Here is a 19,430-nt window from a genome sequence, read left to right on the forward strand (position 1 = left end):
CCAGCTCTGGCCACCCCCAGGGTGCGCCTCATACCCACCCTGCCCGATGCATTACGATCAGGGCATACCCATGCCTGCCCCCGGCCCAGCCTGAGAAGGGACATGCCTCTCCCCCCACTGCCAACGGGAAGGAGGGTCCCAGGTCACTCTTCACCTCTGTCAGCTTGTTGAACTGCTTGATCATCCGCCAGACATCCTGGGCAAACTCCTCAGAGGAGCTGTAGGGTGGGGAGAGCTTCTCCTGCAGCTTGGCTCGGATCAGGGTCAGGTCGATGGTGTCCTGACCCTCCTGGGGGAAAACGGCAGGGGTCAGGCCTGGCCCCACCAGCCAGAGGCCCCTGCCTTCCCTGAGCCCCACCCTGTCTCCCATGGACCCTCTCCCCCCCAGCCTCCATGCCAGAAACCTTCTCCCCAGAATAGGGTCCCAGCACTCAAGTACTAGTGAGACTGCCTCATGCCTGGGGCTCTCCACAACCCATGCATCAAGGGAAGCTCCCCACCTTCAGCACCTCCCACATGCCTCATGAAGTGAGCATACCCTGAATACAGCATCAAGTGCCCCTCCAACCCCCAGTGAATCGAGCACAGCCCCCCACCCCCACCCTGACTCACCGTGGCGGTCGAAAGCCGGTGGAGAGGCCGACATGGCTCATGGCACAGCAGCTCCAGCAGGACACGCTCACACTTCTGCCAGGTCAAGGGGGACACAGCAGAGTTAGGAGCAGAGACCCCATGACCTCCCCTCCCACTCAGGGGCAGGCTAGATGTCCCCCAGCACCCTAACCCTGGCTGTGGCTCCATGGAATCACACAAGAGCAAGGCCTGGCCCAGCCATGTGACCCCACAGACAGCACAGGGCTGGCCAGCTCAGAGCAGAGGATGAGCGCTCTACCCATATGCCCACACCCTGCACGGTGCTCTGAGGCAGGGAGAGAGACTCTCCCCAAACAAATCCCTGTCACTTGAACCCCAGCCCAACACACGAACCCTCTGCTCCAAGGGGGAGAGTTTACTGGGGCCCTCATCTTCCGAGCTGGAGAAGTTGGTGCTGTCCTCCTCACCAGGCGCCGGCAGTTCCTGGCACAGCAGGCACTTCCACTCCTGACTAGGGAACAAATGAGAGGAGTGAGCATTGCCCTCCACACTCCCAGTCAGACAGCAGGTGACTCCAATTCCGAGAGGACATCTGCTCTCTCGGTACATCAATAGTAGAGCTGGGGACAGAACCCCGGAGTCCTGGCTCCCAGCCCCTCCCTTCCCCAACCACTAGACCTCATTCCCCTTCCAGGGCTGGGGAAGTGAACAGGTACCTGGGGATCTCCTGCAGCGCTGGGAGGTGGCAGTCCAAATGGTAGCACTGCTCACACTGGTTACACATCACAACAGAGCCCGCCTTCCGACACACTCTGCAGTGGGCAGCATTGGCCGACTCCAGGGCCCCCTCCTGGCTCTGGCCTGGCGTCACATCCAGACTGGAGCCAATGCTGCCACTGGGGGAGATGAGGCGGGACACGGAGCCCTCGGCGGCCAGGACATCCTGGGGCAGGACAATGGGCTTGGTGTCTCTGGGCTCCTCTGCTGGATAGTCGATCGCTGCCTCCATCTGCTCCTCCTGGGGGGACAGCAGGGTTTAGTGTTAGCTCCCAGCAGCCTGGCCACAGTGGGACAGGGACACCCTCAGGGCTGGTGTCCACATGGCCAGGAGCGCAGCACCACTCACCAGGACATTACCCCACCCTGGCCCCCAGAGCAGGCCGACCGGGTACCCCAAAGCAGCAAAGGTACCTACCTTGACTATGGTTCCGGGCAGGGTGGTGCTGGGGGGCTGGGCAGCAGCCTGCTGGGCCCCACGCTCAATGACGATCAGGTTGTAGTCCTCGTTACTGTTGCCGGGGAAGACCTTGAAGACAGGTGGCTGGCTGTCGGCCGTCAGGTCCAGGTCCAGCCGCTCCAGGCTCACCCGCGGCACCTTGCGCATGACGTTGCCGTCCGAAGGCCTGGGCCTGCAATGCAGCACAGTGGGCTCAAGGTATGACCACTGCCCCACACCTGGGTGAAGGGGGTCACAGCAACAGGGGATCCACAGGAGGAAGGACAGACAGCATGCAGCAGGCTGACAAATACAGCCCCACTCCCCCAACCATGACAAGGACCCCACTCCTTCCCCAGACACCAGGGCAAGGACTCAGCTGACTTACCTCTTCATTCCCGATACGTGGGCCTCAGTGCTGTCTGTTGAGGAGAGAAAAGCCAGACATGAGTCAGGCAGCCTCTCCCCCCAGCCTGGTGCCCCCCCATCTCCCTGGGGGGGATGCCCATATCCAGCCATGCTGCCAAGGGAAATCCCAAAGGATCCAGAAGAGGCAGCCTGTTTCTAGCCCTGGCATGGGTGGAAGGCAGCCTTCCAGCAGCATGCCACCTGCCTGAGTCTGCAGACAATGATGGCTGGTGGGTTTCTCCAATGCTCAGCCCTGATGAGCGTCACTTTAACCGCATCCCTGTGGAGGGTGTGGGCCACTGGAAGGGCAACAGGACTGGCAGCTGCCCGTGGGGGAGCTACTCCCACATGGTGCCATGCCACACCCTCCGACGAGCCCCCAGCACCTTGCTCTAGGGCCAGCCAGGAGATCCAAGGGCAAGGTGATACTCTGCTCCCCCCGTCTCCCGCCCAAGCACTCCCTGGCCCTGGGCTTCCCAGAGCCTCTTACCCAGGTCTCCAATGCCTTCCTCCTGGGTGTCCATGGGCTGCAAAGGAATGAAAAGGGGGACACGTCAAGGGGAACTCAACCAGACCGCCCCCCCACCCTGGGAGACCTCCCAATCCCCCCCATTCCCAGCTGCCGGCCCACCTCTACCCAAGAGGTGCTTAATGCCAACTGACAAGGGGGTGCAGAGGGGTGGTGTGAGTCTGGTGCATGCATCTGAGGTCTCAAATGAAAACTGGTGTCAGCACTGGTGCTCAATATCTCAGTGAACAAATGCACAAGTACTATGAATGCCTGCTGAAAATATATTCCTGAAGTCTGCACAGAGATATCAGTCTGCAGAAAAAAGTGACAAATAGGTTGTCTCAGTCAAGTAGCATATCTAGCTGTTTAAATGTAAATTAAGTATTGTGTATTTCACAACAGTCTGGACTGGATGCAAGTGAAGGCTTGTGAGAATTCCAAAGAGAAACTAAACAGGAAGCAAGCAGCTGCCAGGGTTTCCCCTGTCTACAGGCGTACATCAAAAATTTGTGATCTCTGGGAGGCAGAGAAGACACTTCCCCAAGAGGCGGGTAGCTACAACAGCAGATGCCCTCCCATAGCACCCTGTTGATATGGAGGGGTTAGTTTGGTATAACTACATTACTCAGTTGTGTGTATTTTTCACACCCCAGTAACGTAGTTATACGGATACAGATCTGTAGTGTAGACCTGGCCTACATGCCATGATGGTAAGCAAAGGGCTGGCCCTGAGAGCTGCATCCTACAAGCTGGTGGATGGTACTAGCAGGCCTGGTGATTTGATGAGTGTTCAGTGGATAAAGGGCTGAACATGCCCAGTGTCTGGGAGTTGGTGTGAGCCCATCGCTATCTGGACAGCGGTAGGTTGCCAAAGGCTAGTGGTTACAGGGGTACGTGATCTATAGCAAGCACAGACAAAACTCTCACTCTTGACAAGTAGTGCCAAGGGGCCACACAACCCTGGGTACTGGCATATACCCATCCTCAGCACCCCACAGGGAATGGACAAGTGACAGGAATCTCCTGGGTCTGGTATCTATACACTATCTTGCCAGGGTCAAGTCAGGTTAATACTGGGAGCCTGTCTCCCCTGCTCAACTTGTCGTATGCAGTGCTGCTATAGCAGTGTTGGCATCCCAGGATATCAGAAACTCAAGCTGGGTGAGCTCGTATCTTTGATTGGACAAACTTGTTAGAGAGACAGACCAGCTTACAAGCAGCGTTGTTTATTGGACAAGAGATTACCACTCATCTTGTCTCATTTTAAATGAGATAGGTATATGCACATGTGAAGAGTTGTCTATAGACTGAAATTACTCCCTGTGGGAAATTCTGCACATCTGAGGACGCACAGAATTAATGTGTCTCGCATAATTTTGTGATTTTCCCACCTAAAATTTTTTCCCTAAGTGCTGCAGTTCCACCTTTTGCCCATCAGAGGCCGATGTGGCGCCAGACCAGCCAGTGCATGCATGCCAGCTGTACTAGCACTACAGTGGCCTCTGGTGAGCAAAAGGCAGAACTGCAGCCCTGAGGCAAAAAATTTTATGCAGGAAAATACAAAATCCTATGCCCAGCACCGCAGAGTTCCCCAGCAGTAAAAGTTCATCCCAGCACCCTGCCCATGAAGCCAGTTTAGGACAGAGTGGGGAACACAGGACTGCTTGGGGGTGTCAGACTGGGGTTCAGAATGGCTAGTGGGGGGGACAGACGGGAGCATGGTCTCAGGAGTTAGTGGGGAGACAGCGTTGAGCCTGGGGACGAGGGCTGCAGAGACCCATGGGGAAGAGGGGTATGGGGACAGGGGCAGACATGCCTGACAATGGGAGAGGCTTGGGTCAACCAGGGACTGCCTGGGAGGGGTCTCCCAACACCCTAACAATCCCCCTTCTTCCCACAAGAAAAACCTCCCACCCACCCCCAACAACTTCCAGATTCACTCCTAGGCTCCTTCCCTCTCTCTCAGCTCCTGTTATCCCTGCCCCCCCAAGCCCTTACACTGCTTCTGACAGGTGCAGGAAGAGGTTACTCACCTTGTGCAGTAACTGAGGTTCAAGATGGCTGTCCCTGTGGGTGCTCCACTTTAGGTGTTTGTGCGCCCCTGGACTTCTAGTCTGAGATTTGTAGCAGCAGTGTCCCGGTAGGCCGTGTACACGCAGCCGCCATCTCACACCGCTCAGAACAGCTACCCAGCACGCACAACCATCCGCCCCCCAGTTCCTTCTCTACCCGAGAGGACTGAAGAGAAACTCAAACGCACAGGGGAGGAGAAAGGTAGTGGAGCACCCACAGGAACAACAATCTTGAAGAACTTCAGTTACTGCACACGGCGAGTAACCTTTTCTTCTTCGAGGAGTGTCCCCGTGAGACTTCCACTTTAGGTGACGTAGAGCGGTGCCCCTCTTTGGAGGGGAGAGGCTTCAGAGTTACTGAATGTTGAAGGGAGTATCAGCAGCTGAATGTTGCTCTAAAGCGTAACGTTTGGTAAATGTTCTGGGACTGATGCCCAGGTAGCTGCTTTACAAATGTCAATGACAGGTATGTCTTTGAGAAAAGCTATTGATGTGGATATAGCTCTGGTAGAGAGAGTGCGTAAAGTCCGGAAGGAGGTTCCGGATAGTGTTTTTGATAGGATAATCTGATAGTGTCAGAAATCCAAGAGTTGCTGTCTGGAAATGGTTTGGCCTTGGGAACGTTCTGTTGTGGATATAAATTGGGATGATTTTCTGAATGTCTGTTCTTCCTATATAAAACGCAAGCGCTCTACGAACATCCAGCATGTGAAGGAACACTTCCCTGTTGTCAGCGTGCGGCTTTGGGAAGAATACAGATAAGTAGATGGGTTGGTTGAGACGAAACAAGGTGGCAACCTTGGATATAAATTATATATGTGGACCTAAGATTACCTTGTCTGTGAGGAATATGGTATGGGTGGGTTTACCATTAGGGCACCCAGCTCTCCCACCCTCCTTGCCAACGTGATTGCCACTAGTAAGACGACCTTCATGGATAAGTGTAACAGTGAACAATTAGCTAGTGGCTCGAAGGGTTTGCCCATGAGAGTATGGAAAACACAGTTGAGGTCCCACATGGAGGGATGGGAGAAATCTTAGTGTGGGCTAAGTATTCTGTATGCCTTTGAGAAAGCGTTTAGTTAGAGGGTGGGCAAAGACAGTGAGTTCATTTATTTTAAGAAAAGGAGTACTTGTGGCACCTTAGAGACTAACCAATTTATTTGAGCATGAGCTTTCGTGAGCTACAGCTCACTTCACGAAAGCTCATGCTCAAATAAATTGGTTAGTCTCTAAGGTGCCACAAGTACTCCTTTTCTTTTTGCAAATACAGACTAACATGGCTGTTACTCTGAAACCTGTCTATATTAAGAGTGGTAATGGCAAATAAGCACACTCTGAGGCCTTGTCTACACTTACTGGAGGATTGATGCTGTGGCAATCGATGCACTGGTGGTCGATTTAACGGGTCTAGTGAAGACCCAGTAAATTGACCGGCAATCACTCTCCAGTATTCCACCGGATCAAGAAGAGTAAGGGGAGTCGACAGGAGAGCGTCTCCCGTCGATGTTGCGTAGTGTGGACCCCTCAGTAAGTAGATCTAAGCTACGTCGATTTAAGTTATGCTATTCACGTAACTCAAAATTGCGTAGTTTAGATAGACTTTTCCTTTTAGTTGAGACAAGGCCTGAGTGAGCTAATAGAAAGCATCAGCATGTATTCGATATTGTGGGTAGTAGTGCTGATTGTGGGGAAACTTGTTTTTCCATATCGTGCAGGGACATACGTTTCCACTTGTGCCCGTATGTTTTCCGTGTAGAGAGTCATCAGCTGTTCAGTAAGATATCCTGTATTTCCTTGGTTTGTCATCCATGAATTAGCCACAACTTGAGATGGAGAATCTGAATATTGGGGTGGCGGAGGCATCCCATGTCCTGTGTCAGCAGGTGAGGCACAAGGGGGAAGGGTCAATGACAGTCTTGTGGCCATCTGATTCCGGTATGGGAATCATGTTTGTGGCACCAGTTGGTGCAGTTAGGACTAGTCTGGATTTGTCCTTTATCTAGTATGTGGCTCAATAGCAGAGTTGGGGGGGAAGGCATACATCAAGGGGGCTTCCCATTTCATGATGAAGGCATCCCCCAGGGAACTGTGTCCAAGTCCTGCCCGGGAGCAGTATTGTGGCCACTTGGCATTGTAATATGTTGTAAGGTGGTCTATTGAGGGGAAAACCCCATAGGAGGAATACAGTTTTCAGGATTCCTGGGGCCAGTTCCCATTTGTGTATTCGCGAGAAGAGTCTGCTTAGGTTGCCTGCTGTGACATTCTGGCTTCTCGGTAAGTAGGCTGCAATGAGATCTATGTTGTTGGAGATGCACCATTCCCAAAGGTGAAATGCTTCTGCGCCGAGCGGGTAAGACTGGGCCCTGCCTTGGCGATTTATGTAGAACACAGTGGCCAAGTTGTCCATGAGGATCTGGACAGTCTTGTTGTGCATCAGTGGCAGCAAGCATTTCAAGACACCTTGAGTTCCAATAAATGTATGTGGACGGTGGATTCCGCAAGGGATCACCGGCCTTGGATAGTATTCTTGGACAAGAGTGCTCCCCCATCCCACAAGGGAGGCATCCATGGTGATCATTACTAATGGGGTGTGTCATTGGAACAGAACATCTATACAAATGTTTGTTTTGTCCACCACGTGAGTGAGTCTTTTACCTCACTGGGCATTGTCAGTCTGTGTATGGAGTGCTTGTGGGGGAGTTTAGACAGTAAGAAGCCAGGTTTGTAGACCTCATACGAAGCCTGGCATGCTTCATAACAAACGTGGTGGCCCGGCACGTGCCCTAGGAGTTGTAGGCACGTTCTGGAGGATGTTTGTGGGCTGTTTTTTACCATTGTCATGAGGTTCGTTAGGGCAACAAAGCATTGTTGAGGGAGTCGGGCTGATGTCGTGGTGCAGTCTAGGTGAGTGCCTATAAAGTCCAACTGTTGGGTTCGAATTCGGGTAGATTTCTGAATGTTTATTTGTAATCCTAAATTTACAAACAGGGTTGTTGTGATGTGAAGGACATTGACTGCAGCTTGGTACGTGGAAGCTTTTAGGAGGCAGTCTCAGTAGGGAAATATCACACCATCTGCAAAGACACGCTGCAATGACAGCGAGGACCTTGGAGAATACCCATGGGCCTGTGGATAATCTGAATGGGAGCATTCTGTACTGGTAGTGGAGGTTCTCAAGCGTGAACTGGAGGAAAATTCTTTGCACCAGATGAATAGCGAGGTGAAAATAGGCATCTTGTAGGTCAAGGGCCGACAGCCAATCTGCTTTCTCCAATGCTGGAATTATGGTTGCTAGGGTTATCATCTTGAAGCACTGTGTTCTGACAAATTGTTTAGCTTGCACAAATCCAAGATGGGCCTCCATCCACCGGTTTTCTTCTGGGTGAGAAAGTGTGAATATAACCTGCTCCCCCGGTGCTTGGCAAGTACAGGTTCTACAGCACCTAGCTGCAGGAGGTAGTTTACTTCCTGCTTTAACAGGTGCTCGTGAGATGGGTCCCTGAAGGGGGTGGGTAGGTGGGATAGAGGTAAAAGGGATAGAATAGCCCTTGCATTTAATTTCCAGAACCCAATTGTCTGATGTAATGGTTGCCCAGAAGGGTAGAAGGGTGTTGGGTGGTCCCCAAATGGGCAGGAGATTATGAGGGACTTTGGCAGTGGAGTATGTGGGGCTCTCATGCAGTTGACCAATACGTCAAGATGCTTGTCTGGATGTGGATGGTTGAGACATCGCTGACTGCTCTGGGGCTTGTCAGCATCTCGTCTGAGGTTTGTGGTGCTGGTCATAATGTCTCTGAGGTTGGGCATACGGGGCAGTGCAGAAGCATTGGGTATAACATCTGCCCTGTTTCTTTTTGTTCACAGGGGCATATATTCCTAGGGTTTTCCATGTGGCACAGGAAACCTTGAGAGTGTAAGGATGCATCTGTGCCTTCTGTGAAGAGTTTTTGACCTCTGAAAGGTTAAGTCCTCTACTGCCACCTGAACTTCCTTGGGGAAGCCTGAAAGGTGGAGCCAGGACACCCTCTGCATGACTATGGAGGTGGCGATGGAGCGGGCCACCATGTCAGCGGAGTCCAGGGAAGTCTGTAAGGCCATTCTGGCAATGAGGGAGACTTCTGTTAGGTTAGCTTTATACTGTTCTTTATCTGTTGGAAGATGTTCAATAAAAATTGTCATTTGTGCAAAAATGTTTTGTGTACATGGCCAGCAATGCAGAATGGTTTGGCCCTGTGAAACTGGAGGGTCGCCGAGGAACAGGCCTTTCTGCCAAAGAGGTCTAGACACTTCCAATCTTTATCATAAGGAGTGGTCCTAGCCAGATGTTGCTCTCCCCTTTGATTAACTGCCTCTATCACCAATCAATTAGGGGTGGAGGAAGCAGGAGTGAACAAAAACTTGGCTCCCTTAGCTGGGACATAGTACTTCTCGTCTGATCTTTTACAAGAAGGTGGAGCTGTAGCTGGTGTCTGCCAGACCATTTTTGCCAAGGTCCATGATGGCAGCATTGATGGGTAGTGCAATCTTGGCAGTAGGAGCGGTACGGAGAATATCTGCCAGCTTATGCTGTACCTGCCAAGGAAATGTTGAGGGAGTCAGCCACTCATTTAAATAATTCCTGGAAGGATTTAATGTCATCGCCTGATGTGGGAGGAAGCAGCAGTTCTGATGCGTCAAGAGACGAAGAGGAGATGTGGGTGGGTAGGATGGTGCCACACTGTGGTGGCTCTTCAATTGCTTCTGCTTCCTCCTCAAGAGCTGGGGGTGGGGTTAACGCCAGTACCAAAGAGAGGTGCTCCTGGGGTGGACGTGATGTGAAGAGGTCTGCCTGACTAACAAACGTCTCCAGCACGGGAAAGCTTGGTGTTGACGGAGGAAGCAGGCTTTGATTAGAAATCATTGTGATTGCAGCCAGTGCCGTAGACCTGCTGAAATGTATTGGTGCAACAGGTGGTGCCATCATGCTGCTCTGTGGCTCTTGGTGCTGCTGGTACCAGGGCAGATTTGGGAGGTCGGAGATGGCCTTTTCTGAGGCGATTCTCGCTGAGGCGATGAGTGAAACCACTTTTTTGTGGCTTTCTGCGGGACTGGGTCCTTAGCAGCTGTTTTGAAAGAGGATCCCATGTCTGATGTCACCACAGGTGAGTGCTGGCAGGGAGGGGTCCTGTGTTCAGGATCAGAAGCAGGTCGAAGGGATTTCTCCAGCATCGTAAGTTTTAATTGGAGATCCCTAGCTTTTCTAGTTCTCACTGTCAGCTCTTTGCAGTGGTGGCACTTCTGTACAATGTGTCTCTCTCCCAGACAACGGACACACTGCGAGTGACCATCTGAGGCAGGTAATGACAATCGACAGGTCAGACAGCATTTAAAACCGGGAGAACCAGCCAGGTCAGAGAAGCTGTTCACAAAGAAGGAACAGTCCTCTACAAATTTCTGACTAGAAGCACAGGGGTGCACAAACACCTAAAGTGGAGCACCCACAGGGACACTGCTCAAAGTTCTGTATTGTAATTTAAATGAATTACACATAAAATTCTGTATTAATATGCCTGGTAAGGAATCTTTTTGTCAAAAAAGATTTCCTGAATGTTTGTCTGTATTACAGACATACTTGCTCAGGTATTTTGAAATAAATTACCAAAATAATTGTAACTGGTATGATTATACTGTGTTATTTTGACAAATAAAATATGCAGAATTTTGCAGACTTTTCAAAGATTGTGTGCATAATCTTAAATTTTTTGGTGCACATTTTCCCCACAAGTAAAATTATGGTCTTAAGGTCTAAGTTAATAAGCTGAAAATGTCTCTCTCCATCTGCCTACACATAAGTTAACTGTTCCACACTTCACAATGAATGCTTATTTACCATCTGAGCAAAATGTTAGAGTGACTGCAAACCTGGGGAGAGATTTTAGAATACAAGCAGCTGGGGTTACCCTGTTTGCAAGGGAGGACAATGGATTTTTGTACCAAAAGACTCACTTTGCATTCTTCACCTAGGAAGTACGCAAGCCCACTGCCAGCTTCTGGGAAAACAAAGATCACAGCACCAAGCTGTTAAATACTGGGAGAAGAACTTGGGTGAGAGACCCTCCTGTCTAATAAACTTCATCTTGTTAGTTAAGTTTAGGCCCCAGAATGTGTTGTGACTTAACTTCATATGTAACCCTTCATTTCCCACAGTTCTCTAGCATTTGAATCACTTGTGTTAAATGAACTGGTACTTGCTTTCTCTAAAGCACAAATTTAGTTGCTGTGTGTTAAGCAGAGCTGCCTTCGAAGGTGGAACCAATAAGTTGTGGTGTACTGTGCCTTTGGGAATAGAGGATCCAGGAATTCTGTGAGTGTTCAATGGACCGGGGGCAGAACACCAAAGGGGAACCCTCTGGGTATGTCTGTCTACACAGACAGGAAAAACCCATAGCTGGCCAGGGCCAGCAGACTTGGGCTCTCAGGGCTGTTTCTTGCAGTGTAGACATGCAGGCTTGGACTGGAGCCTGAGCTTTGGGACCCTCCCAATCCACAAGGTTCTAGAACCTAGGCTCCAGCCCAAACCTGAAAGTCTACACAGCAATGAAACAGCCCTGCAGCCCAAGCTGGCTGGCATGGGCCAGTTACGGGGTTTATGTCTAGACACCCTCCAAGTACCTTGGGGGGTTGGAATGTGCTTAGCACAAGCCTGCAGTGACAAAGCCAGCGTAGGCACCAAGCCCTGGCACACCCCTTGCCATGCTGGTCTGGCTTCTCCTGGCCCTGCTCACCTGCACAGTGGAGGATGCTGGGGCGCTACCCTCACTGATGAAGCAGTCTGCCTGGCTGTTGGGAGAGACCATCGGCTGCAGCAGGGCTCCTGGGGCCAGCTGTCCCTTGCTGACGACAGTGGACTGCACCGAGACTTGTTGCACGCCCTAAAGGGAGAGGGAGAAGTGCCTGTTACCCCCATGGGAAGGGCGGAGCCTGGTGCATGGGCCACCCCACTGCCGCTACCATCGGAGAGAGGCTCCCCCACCATCTGCCAGGTAGCCGCCGGAGCATGGCACCCACCTGAGTCCCATTGACCTGAGGCAGGAGTACCAGCTGGCCCATGACTTGCTGCTGGCCGTTCATCTGTAGGAGACCACGGGGCTGCACCAACTGGAGCTGCATGGGCTGTACGTAGGTGCTGCCGGCACCACTCTTAACCACGGGGGCCGTGAGGATCCGGGTGGGCTGCACTGACGGCTGCAGAGGCGGAGGCTGGCTCTGGGAGACAGCAGCCTCGGGCCGGTTCGGGACCATGGGAGGGACATTCGTAAGAGGAGCCAGTACCTGGGGAGTGCCGGAGACCTGTTTCACCCCTCCTCCTGCCGCCGCCGGGCCGGTGGCATTGGCACGCTGGATCTGCGCGTTGGGGGCTGCGGCCTGCAGGGTGCCGCTCCGCTCTGAGACAATTGTTCCTGGAGAGAGGATGGGCATGTTAGGGTGCATTTAAACAGAAGCACCTGATAAGGGAACAGGGAACCCAGGCCTGAGTTAGGTCCATCCCTGGGTTTCCACAGCCCTTTGCATACCCAGTCCCAGCCCCCAGCCACACACGTCTAAGCTACAACAAGCAGGGTGTGTCCCATGACAGCTCCTGGAAATACAAAGATGGCACAAGGAGCCACTGAGGCAGGCTGGCCATTTGGGATCTGCTCCCATGGCACAGTGGGGTGCCCTGTGCACTGGCTTAATGCCCACATCCCACTACAGCACTCCCCACCCTTGGCTGGTCCTCCTTGGGGTAGTGGGGGGGACGGGACGCAGATTTCAGGTAGATCCCAATGCTCAGAAAACAGCTGCAGGACTGGACCCTGCAGTCTGGCTACAAGGAGCCTGACTCCCCTCCACACAGGATCCACTCAGCTGTGCCCAACAAGGCAGGAGTCATTTGGTTGGCAAAGCGAGGGCAGTACCTGGGTGTTGGCTGAACCCGGATGTCAGGCTACCCAGGTGCAGTGACACCTCCCTGACATCTGCAGTCAGCCAGCCACTTTTCCCTGGCTGACATTATGGGACAGGAAGGCTCATGTCACTAGGCTTGTGACCTGTGTACAGAGTGGTCCCCTACTGTCCTGCCACAAGCCACTCACTGGTCAAGACCCAGCCCCTGGGGAGGAGGGACAGCCAGAACACTGGGCTCCCAGCACAGACAGCATGTGACTCTTATGCCCTGTGCAGCGCCGGGGAGGAATACAGAGGCCAACATTGTCTGGGATCTCTGCAATCCCCTTCCCTCCATGACACATACCCGCATCTTCTCAAAGCCAGTGACTCTCCCAGACACCCCCAGCCCCACAGCTCACCGAAGGTCTCCGCACTCTTGGTCCAGGCGTTAAGATCCCACTGGAACTTCATGTCCCCCTGGGGCTCCACGGGGTCTACGATCATCTTGAGGGCACGATGCAGCTGGAAGTAGATCTTTTGGGGGGGGGGAGGAGAAGGAGAGGAACAGACAGTCACACCCAGGGTAACGATGCTGCTGAAACCCAGGAACCCGGATCCACTCATCCTGTCCTCTCCTCCCATGTAACCCTAGTGTGGCCAGGAAACCCGGACACCTCAAAGCAATTGGACTCTGGATCTCCATGCAGTAGAACCCACCCTCGCAAGCTTCTGGGGGGTGGGAGTGGTGGCACAATGCTGGTCCCAGGCTCCCACTCATAGTCACAGGTTGGTGCACCAACGAGACAATGCTATGGAAACAGGGAAGCTTCAATGGTGTTTGTTTTGTGAATAGTGTGTGTATGTTTACAAACTGGCTAGTGATTGTGTTCTGGGTGAATGGGTCAGATAGGAAAGTTTCCTCCTGTAGGAGTCAAAAAAGAGTAATTAATGCCACTCCCACCCCTGCCAACACTGCAAGTAACAGCTCTGCTTGGTCTGACCTGGCTCAGAACTGCATCAACTATCAGCTCTGTGCTGGGGAGAGGATGGGTTACTCACTTAATCCAAGCACTGACAGAAGACTGACAGGCTAGGGTGCATTTAAACAGAAGCACCCAAAACAGCCACCCCTGCAGCTGGGAGCTCCAGGGCCACTGCCCCAGCAGCTGAAACAGAAAATGTCAGGTTTCTGTAAGTCCCAGTTTCCATGCCTTCCATGACCTCTGTGACACAACCTTAGCCTTAGTCATGAGCTTCAGAGGGCTCTTAAACAATGTAAATCCCCCTCCTGCAGTTATGCAAATACCCAGTCTTCTGAACAAAAGAGGGGCCAGATCAAGGGTCCATCTAGCCCAGTATCCTGCCTTCGGCCGGCCAGCGATCAATGCCAGGTGCTTCAGAATGAACAGAACAGGCAATTAATGAGTGATCATCTACTATCATCCAGTCCCAGTTTCCGGCAATTGGAGACTAGGGGCATGCAGTGCATGGGGTTGTGTCCCTGACCATCTTGGCTGATAGTCATTGATGGACCTATTCTACATGAACTTGTAATCATAGGGCTGGAAGGGGCAAGAGGTCATCTAGTCCAGTCCCCTGCACTCATGGCAGGATTAAATATTATCTAGCCTAGACCACCCCTGACATGGGTTTATCTAACCTGCTCTTAAAAATCCCCAATGATGGAGATTCCACAACCTCCCTAGGCAATTTATTCCAGTGCTTAATCACCCTGACAACTTATCTAGCTATGCCCTGAGAAAAGTACAAGTCTACTGATTGTCTGCTCAGAGAATCTCAGCAGAAGTGGTTATGAACTTGTAGCCCCAGAAAAACCCCTTTGCTGGGGTTCGAGGGACTAATCACCAGCAAGAACCCTTCCCAGATGATCTCTACTAAGCTTAATCAGCACACCTGCAGGTTTTTGTATTACTTTCACATGTTTTCTATAATGCCTTCACCTTAGAAATAACTGCTTCCTCAGAGCTGAGTGCTAACTAAACAGGGACAACCACACTGAGGATAAAAGTGCAGGTGCTGGCCTGTTCAGGGCATTTGACTTGCCAGGGGGATTATACAGTGTAGGCTGGCTGTGCAGCCTAGCAATATCCCGGGCAGGAGGAGAGACATGGGTCTTCACCCAAAAGAGTAGAGCCTGGAGTGAGTGTCCCTGCTGGACCACGGAGGAGGAATGCAGGCGCAGTGACCCTGCGCTGTGACATGTTGCCCGACACCTGCAAGAGCCTCATCCCTTTCAGAAAGCCAAGTGGAGAGAAGATCTCCACCAGAACCGAGCCTGGAAAGCACCCTGCAGCAAGTATAGCTGAGCCAGAGATCAGGGTCTGTGACCTGGCACTAGATGGGCCCCCTTGTGCTGCACCCCCTACCCATCTAGTCACTCACCAGTTTCTTGGAAAGCAGCAGGGCAGTGTTGTTGTCACTCTCCAGGGCCCAGGAGGCGAAACGCAGGATGTGCTCCTGATGGCGCTGCAACTTGGTCATGGCCCAGTGCTGGCGCTCCAGCTTCTCCTGCTGCCCCTCGGTCACTTTCTGCAACACAGCCAGGTGCCGGCACCCCATCACCAACTGCACAGAGACCTGCCCTTCCCCCCGCCCCGCCACATGCTGCCACATGCCCCGGGCTGCAGTGCAGACTGTGTGGACAAGTAGGAACTGCCTAATATTTTAACGAATGATATGCACGGCTGTGAACTGAGTAGGGATTGGTGCCAATGCAGGACAGATTCCTGCTTGGAAACTTCTCAGCTGGATGCGCATGGCACAGCTCATGGGATGGGCCAGAGGGCAAGAGTCAGACACCTTGTGGGCTGGCACAAGGGAAGCATTCCTCCAAAGGACTGTTTAAGAGCGGAGATGGAGCCACAATAGGGGAAGCCAAGGGGGACAGCTCCCTTACTCCCTAGGAGTAGGGAGACAGCAGGTTTCAGTGCTAAGATCCACATGTGCTCAGAGGAACTCCTTGCACACCTGTTTTCAAGGCTCCTGCCAGGGCAGCAGGAGGGCGAGTCAGTGGTTTGCTCCACAGGTGGGTTGGGAGGGCCCCCCGACAATATGCACTCACCTGTGCGTCATTGACCAGCACCTTGCCCCGCTTGTTGAGCTCCTTCATGATTTGCAGGATGGCCATCTTCACGTCCACCTGCACCCGCTTCTGCACATCTGTCACCTGCCGGATCCTGCGTAGCCAGCCAGAGCCACATGCTGAGTATACTAAACACCCACACCCACTGCCCTCCCCAGGGCTTTCTGCATCTCAGCCAGCCAAGGCGCGAGGCTGGGAGAGGTTCTGCAATAGCACAGCTCCCCTGTCCCATCCCTTGGGCTGGTTAGACACAGATGTGATCCCGTGCAACTGTTGCTAAGGCAGGAGTGCTTCTGACATGGGCCTTGGCCCAAGCCCAAACTTCTGCCAACCCCAGCTGCTTCCTCCTCAGCTAACAGCAGCCCTGGAGGCCTCTGTCTTGACCGTGCCTGCCAGTTTGGACCCCCTCTTTGGCTCATGGGGAATGCAGAAAGCCAACAGGAGTCTGTTTGGCGACGCAGGCATGGACACTGGTGGCAAAGATACTCTGGTCTTAGGCACATGCGTACCCACAGTGGAACACATAGGGACCAGCACTCAAAGAAAAGATCTCAATGCCGTCCTGCTCCCCCATCAAAAGAAAGGGCTTCCCTGTGCATCTTTGGGGGTGAGGGAAATCCCTCCTTGGGGCTCAGCAGCATGGACAGGGACCCCCCATGGTTGGGATGCTCAGCAGGGCTACATACGAGGTGCGCACTTCCTTGGTGGATTTCTGCAGGTTGGCGTGCTTGTCCCCCAGGCGCTTCACCAGCGCAGCCAGCATCTTGCGCTGATTCCTGACAGCATCCTCCAAGAACTGGTATCTGTGGAGATGGAAGTGGAGAGGGACACTCAGAGCTGGCCAGGCAGAGAACAGGTGCAGGAGCTGCCAGCAGATCGAGGGACGTGATCATTCCCCTCTATTCGACATTGGTGAGGCCTCATCTGCAGTACTGTGTGCAGTTTTGGGCCCCACACTACAAGAAGGATGTGGAGAAATTGGAGAGAGTCCAGCGAAGGGCAACAAAAATGATTAGGGGTCTGGAACACATGAGTTATGAGGAGAGGCTGAGGGAGCTGGGGATGTTTCGTCTACGGAAGAGAAGAATGAGGGGGGATTTGATAGCTGCTTTTAACTACCTGAAAGGTGGATCCAAAGAGGATGGATCTAGACTATTCTCAGTGATAGCAGATGACAGGACAAGGAGTAATGGTGTCAAGTTGCAGTGGGGGAGGTTTAGGTTGGATATTAGGAAAAACTTTTTTACTAGGAGGGTGGTGCAACACAGGAATGTGTTACCTAGGGAGCTGGTGGAATCCCCTTCCTTAGAAGTTTTTTAAGGTCAGGCTTGACAAAGCCCTGGCTGGGATGATTTAGTTGGGATTGGTCCTGCTCTGGGCAGGGGGTTGGACTAGATGGCCTCCAGAGGTCCCTTCCAACTCTGTTATTCTATGATTCTATGACCCATGAACCCCTCAATGCCAGCTGGCAAAGGGGTTGCAATGATCTCCTGGTTCTGGTGTTCACATTTTGGCTCACCTAAGTACATCATGGAAAGTCTCAAATGAAAGCCAGGGCCACATTGGTTATTAATGTTGTTGTGAAACACACACACACAATATATATTCTTATTCTGTATCACAGCAGCGAAACAGGTTTCCTGTTTTCCCCCAGAAAAGGGACCTTAATTGACTGCCTCTTGACCAACAAGTAAATTAAGCACTGTAAGCTAAAAACACAGGCAAGCTTACATTGAATCATAGAATATCAGGGTTGGAAGGGACCTCAGGAGGTCATCTAGTCCAACCCCCTCCTCAAGGCAGGGCCAATCCCCAACTAAATAGGCAGTCAACAGGGAAGAATACAGAGCAAGGGAAGGGAACCTCATCTTGAGATACACATCAGAAGGTTTGCTGGACTACATTTGGGGAACAGAAGACAACCCTGGTTGCGGGAAGACAAGATGGGGGAAGTAAGCGAGCACTGTGTTCACTTCCATGAAAACGGACGCCCAGCCCACCTCGGTCAGAATGGACATCTGGGGTGAGATGAACTTTAGACAGGAAGTTAGCAGTCTCTAGAAAGCGTGTTTGTATTTTGCTGGGTGTGTAACCTTGTGTGTTCGTTTCTTCACTATCTCCCGACTCAGATAATAAATTTGTTTTCACTAGAAACATCTCAGGGGTGCAGAACTATGTAAGGCACTGATCCTGAGTTGAATCACATAAGCTGGGGTACCCCTTATTGCATTAAGTGCAAGCGTGTACAGCCCAGAGGAGATTGCTTAGGTGGCTGACAGGCTAGTGGTAACAGAGATGAGGCAGGAGTGTAAAATTACTCAGTTTTGGCTACTCTGAGAACCATCACAGGGGCCCAGGTGAGAACAGGTCAAGGAACACCAGGACCAAACCTACCCACAGCACAAAGTGCTGGTCTAGTTGCCTCAACTCCACCAGCAGCCTGGAGACATGGCAAAGGCCAGCAGTGCCTAGCGGAGAGGTCTGGCACAGCCGACCCAGCCATGCCATCCAGGAGAAAAGATGCACAGGCTAGCAGAGAGGTCTGCTACAGCCGTCCCATCTGGAAGAAAGTACGGCACAGACTGGCAGTGGGTGGCCACATCTCCAGCCCAGTGGGGGAGAGAGCGAGCCTGGCCCAGGCTAGCCACACCATTAGGAACCCAGGCAGAAGTAGGGGCAGCACAACTCTGCTCCAGAACGGACAGGGAAGCTCACAGCAGAGTACAGCCAGCAGGTGTGCATGCTTACTGGTGATCCTTGTGGGCATTGAGCTGGCAGTCCCGACAGGTCAGAGTGTCACAGGTATCACAGAACAGCACCAGGGGCTCATGCTTGTGCACGGAGCAGTAGACTGTGCGCTCACCCTCTTTTGACTTCGAAGGGCCTAGAACAGAATGTGAGCATTACCCTTCTCCTCCAGCCAGAGCCCCAGGGGCACCCCAACCACAGCAGCCAGCCACCAGCCTAGAGTGGCCTGCAGGTCGGGAGTGAGGGACACTGGCAGAGCGGGACAGTGCCGGGGGAAAGGGGGGGAGGAGGAGGAGGATAGACAGACAGGGCTGGGACTGAGGGATAATGGCAGAGCTCTGTATTGGGGTGGATCCAGAAGGGCTGTAGGTCTGGGTTATGGGGCACTGGCAAAGCTGAAGGGGAAGCCTGCTCAGCTGTCATGTGCAACATGCCCGACTACCGCCTGCATGTCCAGATCTGTTTCCCAGATCCCCTCTTCAAGGCTTCCAGTGCTGGCCATGGGCAGCAGAGCCCATGCTGCCAGAAAGTGGGCATTGCCTGGAGCCTCAGACCGAAGTCCTCTCCCTCACCAGTTGGGACCTAGCTTTCTGCCTCTGGAGCCTTGTCTACACGAAAAAGTTGCATTCTGCCCAAAGGGAAGAATTCAAACTGATTCAGTTAAGCAGTACAACCCCAGATGGATGCTCTCATTCCATTTGAAGAGTGGACGGTATCACCCAGAAGAGGTTAAGTTGAACAGAACATAGACAGCACAAACAGGGGTTTGCACTGATTTAGCCAAATTGGTTTAAACCGGCTCTCTTGTGTAGATACCCAAGTGAAGCACTCTGGGTGGGCAAGGAGAAGTGGTTACACTCCATGACC

At 52.5% G+C, this 19,430-nt stretch overlaps 2 protein-coding genes across 3 annotated transcripts in view; one reads left to right on the plus strand and one right to left on the minus strand.

Annotated features, from left to right (window-relative positions):
• Positions 1 to 19,430, plus strand: part of LOC140901855 (uncharacterized) — a 355,046-nt gene that overhangs the window by 212,699 nt on the left and 122,917 nt on the right. The gene's annotated exons all lie outside the window — the stretch shown is intronic.
• TRIM28 (tripartite motif containing 28) overlaps positions 1 to 19,430 on the minus strand; it is a 54,355-nt gene that overhangs the window by 2,206 nt on the left and 32,719 nt on the right. Inside the window, exons 4-17 of one of the 2 annotated variants that reach the window (XM_073321996.2) lie at positions 18,564 to 18,699; positions 16,502 to 16,618; positions 15,795 to 15,909; positions 15,116 to 15,262; positions 13,132 to 13,246; positions 11,852 to 12,243; positions 11,569 to 11,715; positions 2,709 to 2,745; positions 2,199 to 2,232; positions 1,790 to 2,003; positions 1,311 to 1,612; positions 988 to 1,105; positions 613 to 687; positions 155 to 289 (exon numbers count right to left, since the gene is read on the minus strand). In XM_073321996.2, the coding sequence (XP_073178097.2) occupies positions 155 to 289; positions 613 to 687; positions 988 to 1,105; positions 1,311 to 1,612; positions 1,790 to 2,003; positions 2,199 to 2,232; positions 2,709 to 2,745; positions 11,569 to 11,715; positions 11,852 to 12,243; positions 13,132 to 13,246; positions 15,116 to 15,262; positions 15,795 to 15,909; positions 16,502 to 16,618; positions 18,564 to 18,699 (2,084 nt within the window). The remainder of the gene's footprint in view (positions 1 to 154; positions 290 to 612; positions 688 to 987; positions 1,106 to 1,310; positions 1,613 to 1,789; positions 2,004 to 2,198; positions 2,233 to 2,708; positions 2,746 to 11,568; positions 11,716 to 11,851; positions 12,244 to 13,131; positions 13,247 to 15,115; positions 15,263 to 15,794; positions 15,910 to 16,501; positions 16,619 to 18,563; positions 18,700 to 19,430) is intronic. The other variant, XM_073321995.2, reaches the window with a different exon arrangement.

Source organism: Lepidochelys kempii, chromosome 23, assembly GCF_965140285.1.
Source record: "Lepidochelys kempii isolate rLepKem1 chromosome 23, rLepKem1.hap1, whole genome shotgun sequence".
Lineage (NCBI taxonomy): Eukaryota > Metazoa > Chordata > Testudines > Cheloniidae > Lepidochelys > Lepidochelys kempii.